The following is a 9912-nucleotide window of genomic DNA, read 5'->3' as shown; positions in this document are numbered from 1 at the left end:
CCGTGATCCCGATCTGTCAAGCTGAAAGGCAGCAGAAAAACGACGGAGAAGAAAGGCCAGAAAAAAAACGCGACCAGATTCATGAGACACACACACACACACGTTCGTTCGCTACACCTTCCTTTGCAGCCAGGGCGGGCCAACAAAGGAGAAGGTCGCACGAGGCTTTGTAAGCAGCCGCGCACAGGAAAACGCCCACTTCATTCGACTCGCCGGATTTCCGCACGTGTTCCGTGCACACGCTCTATTGGTCTCTTCCTCGTCGCGCGCCGCTCCACTCACCCCCGATATAAACCGTGGATCTCGCGCGCCATCCCCACATCCTCCTCGCTACAACTTCAGCTCACAGTCCAACCAACCAACCGGGACAACGCAAACACAATGGACATCACCGTGGCGAAGAAGCTCAGGCGCCTCCGCACGCTGGGCCGGGGCGCGTCGGGCGCCGTGGTCTGGCTCGCGTCCGACGAATCCTCCGGCAAGCTCCTGGCCGTCAAGTCCGCCGCGGCGTGCGGCGCGGCGCAGCTGGCGCGCGAGGGCAGCGTGCTCACCGGCCTCTGCTCGCCGCACATCATCCCCTGCCTCGGCTCCCGCGCCGCGGAGCACGGCGGGCACCAGCTCCTCCTCGAGTTCGCCCCCGGCGGCTCGCTCGCCGACGAGGCCGCCAGGACCCGCCTCCCGGAGCGCGCCATCCGGGCGTACGCGGCCGACGTCGCTGGGGCGCTCGCGTACCTCCACGCGCGGTCCCTCGTGCACGCCGACGTCAAGGCGCGCAACGTGGTCATCGGCGCCGACGGCCGCGCCAGGCTGACTGATTTCGGCTGCGCGCGGGGAGTTGACTCGCCGCTCCCGATCGGCGGCACGCCCGCGTTCATGGCCCCCGAGGTGGCTCGCGGGGAGGAGCAGGGCCCCGCGGCCGACGTGTGGGCGCTCGGCTGCACCGTCGTCGAGATGGCCACCGGCCGCGCGCCCTGGAGCGACGTGAGTGACCTCTTCGCCGCGGTCCACCGGATCGGGTACACGGACGCCGTGCCGGAGGTTCCCGGGTGGCTGTCGCCCGAGGCCAAGGGCTTCCTCGCCGCCTGCTTCGCCAGAGACCCCCGCGACCGCTCCCCGGCGGCGGACCTCCTGGACCACCCGTTCCTCGCTTCCGCCGACGCCGCCCGCGACTACGCGGAACCGGCGAAACAGGAATGGACGTCTCCCAAGAGCACGCTGCACGACGCGCTATGGGACTCGGACGACACCGACGACGAGGCGGACGAGACGTCGACGACGCCCGCCGAGAGGATCGGGGCATTGGCGTGCGCCGCCTCGGCCCTGCCGGACTGGGACTCGGACGACCAAGGCTGGATCCACGTGCACGGCGCCCACGACTCGCCGCCTGCCGATGCGGGTGACTTGGTCTGGGCCGAACCGTCAGAAGCAGAGTTTGAACCGTTCGCCGTTGCTGCTGAAGATGGCAGTAACGGCACCCCGCGCCATGCAGTAGCAGTTATCGACGGCGCCGACATTTGGCGGGACGGTTACCTGTCTCCTGTGCATTTTGGCAGTTGTAGGAATCAAATTCTACACCCGTTTGATTCTCACGGGGATGAAACAGTGTCATTTCAACGTGAATGTAACTTATGCAGAGTAATGAAATTGTTTTTTGCTCAAAATTTGCCTCTCTGCCGATTCTTTGTGTTCGTTTGGACCGATCATGCGATCTGTCTGCTGAGACTTGAGACCAAATTACTCAAAGCGACATGCTCAGTGACGTCGAAATTTATATATAGCCCCAACCATCAGACGAGCAATTCTAGCAGATCGGGGAAACGAGCCGAAACTGGAAAATCCAGCAGTTCCGGATTTTGGGTTTTAAGCTGCTTAAATATATAAAATTTGGATAACAGCCCGTCTCGGAAACATTTATCTAGGGTACCAGTATAACCCCGGTTACCAGCTATATATCGCGTGGTGCTGCTGATTTAGGGTTCAAATCCCGCATCGTTCCACTGTAATTTATGCATGCCGCTCCTCCAAATCTCTAATTTGCAGCGAGCAATCGACGATGCGATGGAGTTTGGCTCCGGTCTCCCGGCCCACCCACCCCACATAGTCCTCCCACCGAGGAAGATACGAAATGCATGCGCCGCCGTTGATCGGACCAAAAGCGAGTCCATGGTGCCCTCTCGCGACGGATCATCATCTCCCCAGCATGGGACGGGTCCGAAAGAATCGAGGATACACCATGGAAAAAGCGAGCCATGGTGTTCCCGACCAGGGCGAGAATGCGGAGGCGGAGAGCTACCGCGTGCCACCGCCGATGCCCACGACGCCATGTCACGGAGCAACCCGAGGGCATGGCGCAACCCCAGCTAGGAGCCCGTTGGAGAACATGATGTTCCCTACGACCGTAGGGCCAGGGTTAGGCTGATCTATATACGAATTGCTTTTAAATTAATGAATTGCGACCAACTATAATAAATTATATGAACTCATTTGCTATTCACGTTTTATCGAGCGATTTTTTCAAAAACATTTCAAATATCAGTTTCGATACACTCGCCCGATTTGAGTTATCCGGATTTGAATTACACGGGATCCGCTGGAGTTGCCGATTTTTTTTGTTCACACATACTTCCTCCATTTTTATTTAATTAACTTTGATTAGAACGACAGCTAGCTCGTTTCCTTTACATCTATGCGTCAGACTAAGTACTCCGTACTTCTTTTTTCGGTCCTTTTTAATTGATTTAAATTTAGTACAAGTTATACTAAATCTGACCGATCATGTGATCTGTTTGTTGAGACTTGAGAACAAATTACTCAAAGCGACATGCCCAGTGACATCGAAATTTATAGCCCCAACCATAAGAAGAGCAACTCTAGCAGATCCTAGAAAATGAGCCGAAACCGGAAGATCCAGCAATTTTCCCCTTTTTTAAACAGATATTGGATAATGACCCGGCCCATAAACATTTATCTAGGGTAAAGGTAGAACCCCGGCTACCTGCTATATACCGTGTAGTGCTGTACATTTAGGGTTCCAATCCTGCATCGCTCCACCATGATTTATGCACGCCGCTCCTCCAAATCTCTAATCTGTAAAATGCAACACGATGGAGTTTGGCTCCGGTCGCCCCCTCCCCCGTCCTCCCTCACCCACCCCACGTAATCCTCCCACTGAGGAAAAGGTGAAATGCATGCGCCACCATTCATCTGACCAAGCGTGAGTCCGTGTGCCCTCTCGCGACAGATGATCATCTTCGCAGCATGGGACGGGTCCGAAGGCATCGAGGATACTCCATGGAAAAGCGAGCCATGGCGTTCCCAACCAGGGCGAGCATGCGGAGGCGGAGAGCTACCGCGTGCCACGACCGATGCCCGCGATGCTCTGTCACTGAGCAACCTGAGGGCATGGCGCAACCCTGGCTAGGAGCTCGTTCGAGAACATGATGTTCCTTACGACCGTAGGGTCAGGGTTAGGCTGATCTATCTACGAATTGATTGTAAATTAATGAATTGGGACCAACTATGATGAATTATGAACTCTTTTTCTCTTCTCGTTTTATCGAGCGATTTTCTAAAAACATTTCAAGTATCAATTTCGATACACTCACCGGATTTGAGTTATCCAGGTTTGAATTACACGGGATCCGCTAGAGTTGCCGATTTTTTTGTTCACACATACTCCCTCCATTTTTATTTAATTAACTTTGATTAGTGCCGTTTCCTTTACATCCATGCGTCAATTAAATCCGCATAGCTGGCAATCCATCTCGTTTTAGTAAGGTAGGCACATATTTTCTGTCCAGCAAGCCACGCGTACGGAATTCTGGAACGGCGCTAATCACGTTCCCACGTGTGATGTTCATTTTCTTCATTATACTAGTAAGTATATAGAGTTTTTTTATACGGTGCATCATCGTGGCGTCATTTTGAAGCAGAGGTGATGCATGGAACTTTTTCAGTACTAGTGCTACTTATCATACAGCGGAGTACTTTGCATGTATTTTGAGTGGACTTTAATCAATGATGAGCGAGATGTCAACTCGAGGCCTTTTGCCTTGGTCCCTTTTGGATGGATGGTGTGCTGACTTTGGACGGGTGGAGGTGGCTGCTCAATAATCCCGAGATTTGCTCTTGGTAACCACTGATGTAATTCGTTTTTTTAATCACGAAACCTAGGCAGTAGATTTTTCTTTTAATAATATAGGAGGAGTATGAGACCTCCTAGCTCTGATACTAAAGTAATAAAAAAGGTTATGTTGTACAGTATATTTATATTAAACAAAGCTAAGAGAGAAGATAAGAAAAGAAGTCGATGAGTGATTGAAATATCGCCGAACTGTCTACACTTGTGGGCAATCGAACAGCAATGTGCAGCGATAGAGATGGAAGGAATGGCGCGGATACGGATATCAAACGTGGAATTAGCTTGGCTGATCCGAAATCATGTGCAGATGCCAGCGTCACAGGAAGCATTTGCATCACGCATTGCCAGGCTGACAGTTGAGAGTTAGGCGGTAGCTGTACGAGCCATGAGAGCAACCTGAAGCTGTCATTGGAGGCCGGGGGTTGTGTCACCGCGCGCTCGTGATTTCAGCCGATCTAATTAACACGAAATTGTTCGTGGGAGGTGCAGAAATCTAGTGGACCTGATGAGTAGCATGCATGTTAGGTCGCCGCGATTAAGATTGTTTCTGTCAATCGTACTAGGCAGCTGCACGTTGGCTTCCATGGATCGATCTGCTCCTCCTGTGGCTACATTATTTTTGCAGATCCGCACGGATTATTTTGTATGGCATGTTAGGCGCGCGGCGGAAACGCGCGCTGAACCATTCCTTCACGTGTTCTGACCTGACAAAGAAAACATGCCGTCGGTGACCGTGCATTTGGCGCGCCAAGTCTCAAGTCTCAGTCTATTATAAGCTCTGGTATGGGTATCGATCCTTGACATTGCTCGCTAATTAACTGTACAATTAAGAAAAAAACTCGTCTCTGGTAAACGGTTCTCGCATATGTTTGTTGAACTCCATGCAGTGGAAGTCATGCATGCTGATGCATGCATATCTCCTTCTGAAATGTCCAAATGCGACCTGGTGGTTAAAATAATCGATCGAGGAGACTATTCCGAGCTGGTCGTCCCCCGGCTGGCTGCTCGCGTTTCATACCTTGGTTGACTCAAAGACCAGGTGTAGTAGTACAAAACAAGAGCAGCATGCATGCACAAGCACAAAGAAGAAGATTTGCTAGTACAAGACCGGTGGCCGTCGGTCCACGGTCTGTAAAAAAGGGAGGCACGAGCTCAATTAGGAAACTGCCTGCTGCCTATCCTGCTTCTGAGCTCACACGTACGCACGCTCGTTGTGGCTGTTGCCGCGGTCGAAAAATCCGACTCTCCCCAAGTTCGAATAGTCATCATCCGTTCCCAGAAGATTTCTTCTTCCTTCCATTTTCTCTCTTTTTCTTCCACGCATTGTTTGGTATGATTTCGTGGTCTCTTTCGGAGGAGGCGTGAGCACTAACGGCGGTGTAGCGTGCACAGTGACCGAAGGAGCAGTTTGGCGGCACGGCACAATCCGACCTGGCCGAGATTTTTGTTTCATCGCACTGGCACTACTTGTCAGGCCTACAGGGCCGGCCCCATATTTTCCCGGGTCTAGAAATATTTATGTCTTTCACCTGCAAAATATTCAATACTAATATCCAACCACATATTCGTATGAGTAGCAAAATAGAACAATATAGTATTCCTTGCTACTACTATTATTACCTCAAATAGGAACTCGGATCAGCATATAAATTCTGATCATCATCTTGTCCGGATTCAGATTCTTACCTCTGATTATCGTCGTTGACATTAACACTACCCGTTGCCTGGAAAATACCAATTTAAAGCACCTCTTTGTGATTCAGTAACCTGGTTGTCTCGTTTTTAAAAATTTCTTTTCACGCAACCAGATTTATGTTTCACCATTGTGACACCTAAAATTGTCAATAAAATCAAGTACATTGTAACAAAGGTTACGTACAACGAGGCTGTGATGGACTGGCCGTTGAGGGCGAGGTTGGTTGATCTCTGCCCCCCCCCTGATCTATAGGCATGGGCCAGATAAGGTTGACCGCTGGCTCGCTCACCTCGATGCATCTATTTGTAGTTTGGTCGGCTAAGATGTTGGGCTTTTTCAACAAAACAAAAAAACAAGAAAACTTGCTGGGCAGGGTAGGTACGAGAAGATCAGTTCATGCCCCCAAGGCTTGGGCCCTTGTGAGTTTTCCATGGTGGCCTAGCTAGGGCCAGAGTCGGCCCTGTAGCTTTATCCTTCAGTGCACAATGAGCATCTTAGCTTTGAGATTTTTATAATCGGCCTTGAAAAATTTCGAGAGCCTTGAGGTTTGGGTGGTTGTGGCTTCTGTGGAAAGAAATCTCTAAGGCGTGGGTTAGCAATGACCACCCTTGCAACGGTGCGGATATGGACTTCTTCTATGCGGCTACCACCATCACCATTAGGAATGTGTGTATAGCTAGCTTTGGCATGCCCCTAGACTTGAGGGGAAAAAACAAATGACATAGTGCCATCCGCAATCTCTAAGAGGAAGTACTTCTTGGTTAGCAAAGTCATAAACCAAGATTTTTGGAACACCAAAATCAAATGCAATGAGGCATCACAATAACCAACATTGCCGAGTTGCGGATCTGTGGATGGAAGTAAATGGGGTGCAACTTACTGAGGGTACCACTGACGACACCACATGGAAATTCACCACTTCATGATCATTCACGACTGCTTCGGCTTATAGGGCTAAATTCGAGGGCATGATTAACTCCATCATGCCAAAGATGATGTCGAAAAATTGGAAACCACCTAAGTTCAAGCTTTTCACTTGGCTCATCTTGAAAGACCGAGTGTGGATGACTGATTGTCTTCAAAGAAGTTGGTGCCAAATTATGGCGATTGTCAACTTTGTAAAAGTGAACTCCGAATCCGTGGGTCAGCCAGGGGCTGAGCTCCCAATAGGTCAAGATAGTGATTCCTTCCTACCTTAATTTTTGACTAAACATTTCAGATGCATGTTTTTCATCAACAGTTTCAGTGGCCGTACATCAAAAGCAGATTCCGTATAAGAAAGCTATGCTTGCTTTCGTGAACAATGGAGAAAACGACTATGAACAAAAAACATGGACTAGGTCTAATATCGCGTGAAACCAAATTTTCTCTTTGCAATAGCTAATTCTCAATGTAGCAGAACCCGTACAATGGATTTCTCGAATTATGAGCATGCGCATATTCAAGGTAATCTTGAGCTAGAGATTTTCTTGATATTTCAAAGGAACATCATGTTTCCTAAGGTTTATCGTGTCATTGAGTTGGCACTGCTTTTATCGGTTGTGGTAAAAAAATTGAACGAGACTTCTCGGTGATGAAGATCATCAAGATCGAGTGGCGCAACAAGATACCCACAATGGATTGTTGATGAATTTATGATGTGCTACATCGAGTGAGATATTCAAATACCTTGATCGGTAAAATTACCGAAGATACTCAAAACTAATAATAGAGGTTTGCCATTACCTAGGAGTTCTATCCGTTATTGCTCTGCAATATTTAACAGAACAAAAGATAAGTTAGTACTTCTAAAAGAAATTATGTTCAAGTTTGCAAATGGGCAGTTGGGGTAAATGTTGAGACAAATAGTAGGCTATCATATATACATATATATACATGCTAAGTATCACGATATAAATCAATATTATATGGTGTTGTATACTACACATCTGCGACTGATAGTTAGAGATGGCTTACTCAAGTACTATACCCGGGATTATAATGATGTGTATTGCATGCACAAAGCTAAATCTTCTTGCATTTTATCAGATTTTTATTCGTTGACTGGATCCATACATGAAGTTTGACTTTGATATGTAAGTGCATGCTCCAATATACAGTTTTTACTTGATGTTATAGATCCAGAGGAAAGGGATTCGTGTGAGGGAGATTTTAATTCCGAAGATTTTGAAATGGGGGAGAGAAATCTCTCCCCCCCACCCACCCAAGTTTGCCTCCCTAAAATCGTGGGATTCAATCTTAATTATCTCTATAGATTTGATCTTATCCCTTTAGGGCTAGCCAGCTGGGCCTTTGAGGGCTTAGTGCGCCTGGTCCAAGAGGCCATGCTGCACACCCTCGGCCCAAGTGGACCCACCGGTGGCCCTCCGAAATCTTCTAGAAACATCTGGTCAAACATCAAAACTTTTCCCGAAACCTAGAAAGAGACTTTCCATATATGAATCTTAATCTGCGAACTATTCCGAACCTCCTCGTGATGTACTAGATCCAATCCGACACTCCAAACAACATTCAGTCTCCAACTCTTATTCCATATCAAACCTAAGCGACATCGAACCTTAAGTGTGTCAACCTACGGTTCGCGAACAATGCAGACATGATCGAGACACCTCTCCGATCAATAACCAACAGCGGGACCTGGAGATCTATATCGTGGCTCCTACACATTCAGTGATGACCTCGTGATTGAAAGAACCATATGCATTCGTTACCAATTCCCTCTGTCACACAATAATTTAGTTATCCGAGAATCGAGCATCGGTATCTCTATACCTAGTTTAATCTCGTTACTGATAAGAACTCTTTACTCGTTCTGTGATACGAGAGGGCCCAGAGCATATCTATCCGTCATGAGGATGGACAAATCCCATTTCTTGATTCATGAGCCTCAACTATCACATTCATAATACCTAATGCCATCTTTATAATCACCCTGATGTAGGATAACGTTGCATAGAAAACAAAAAATTTCCTACCGCGAACACGAAATCCAAGCCAAGATGCAATCTAGAAGACGGTAGCAACGAGGGGATTATCGAGTCTCACCCTTGAAGAGATTCCAAAGCCTACAAGATGAGGCTCTTGTTGCTGCGGTAGACGTTCACTTGCCGCTTGCAAAAGCGCGTAGAAGATCTTGATCACGGCGCCACGAACGGGCAACACCTCCGTACTCGGTCACACATTCTGTTGTTGATGAAGACGACGTCCACCTCCCGTTCCAGCGGGCAGCGGAAGTAGTAGCTCCTCTTGAATCCGACAGCACGACGGCGTGGTGTCGGTGGTGGTGGAGAAATCCGGTGGAGCTTCGCTAAAGCTACGCGGAAGATATGGAGGAGAGGGGGGCGGCTAGGGTTTGGGAGGGGGTGGCCGACCACTTCAATGGGGCGGCCAGCTTGTGGTCTTGGGGTGGCCGGCCCCCTCCCCTTGGCCCCTCAGTATATAGGTGGAAGCCCCAAGTGTTGGTCTCCAAGTCTTCGAATAAGACCTGAACCAAAAACCTTCCATATGGTGGGGAAACCTAGCCAAGCTAGGACTCCCACTAGAGGTGGGAGTTCCACCTCCCATATGGGGGGGTGGCCGGCCCCCTAAGGCGGAGTCCACTTGGGACTCCTCCCCCACTAGGGTTGGCCGGCCATGGAGGTGGAGTCCCATGTGGACTCCACCTTCCTTGGTGGTTTCTTCCGGACTTTTCTAGAACCTTCTAGAACCTTCCATAGAACCTTCCGCGTCATTTTAATTCACATAAAATGACATCCTATATATGAATCTTATTCTCCGGACCATTCCGAGACTCCTCGTGATGTCCGGGATCTTATCCGGGACTCCGAACAAATATTCGAACTCCATTCCATATTCAAGTTCTACCATTTCAACATCCAACTTTAAGTGTGTCACCCTACGGTTCGCGAACTATGCGGACATGGTTGAGTACTCACTCCGACCAATAACCAATAGCGGGATCCGGAGATCCATAATGGCTCCCACATATTCAACGATGACTTTAGTGATCGAATGAACCATTCACATACGATACCAATTCCCTTTGTCACGCGATATTTTACTTGTCCGAGGTTTG

At 48.9% G+C, this 9912-nt stretch overlaps 1 protein-coding gene across 1 annotated transcript; it reads left to right on the top strand.

Annotated features, from left to right (window-relative positions):
• The first annotated feature begins 381 nt into the window (after positions 1–381).
• Positions 382–4508, top strand: LOC124663299 (mitogen-activated protein kinase kinase kinase 17-like). The gene is made up of 2 exons (XM_047201023.1): positions 382–1689; positions 4449–4508. Exons 1-2 carry the CDS (start codon positions 382–384, stop codon positions 4506–4508), a joined length of 1368 nt encoding a protein of 455 aa, XP_047056979.1.
• The last annotated feature ends 5404 nt before the right edge of the window (positions 4509–9912 follow it).

The sequence above is a fragment of the Lolium rigidum genome, chromosome 6 (genome assembly GCF_022539505.1).
Source record: "Lolium rigidum isolate FL_2022 chromosome 6, APGP_CSIRO_Lrig_0.1, whole genome shotgun sequence".
Classification (NCBI taxonomy): Eukaryota; Viridiplantae; Streptophyta; class Magnoliopsida; order Poales; family Poaceae; genus Lolium; species Lolium rigidum.
The sequence above is the reverse complement of the archived record's forward strand: the minus strand, read 5'-3'. Positions and strand labels throughout refer to the sequence as shown.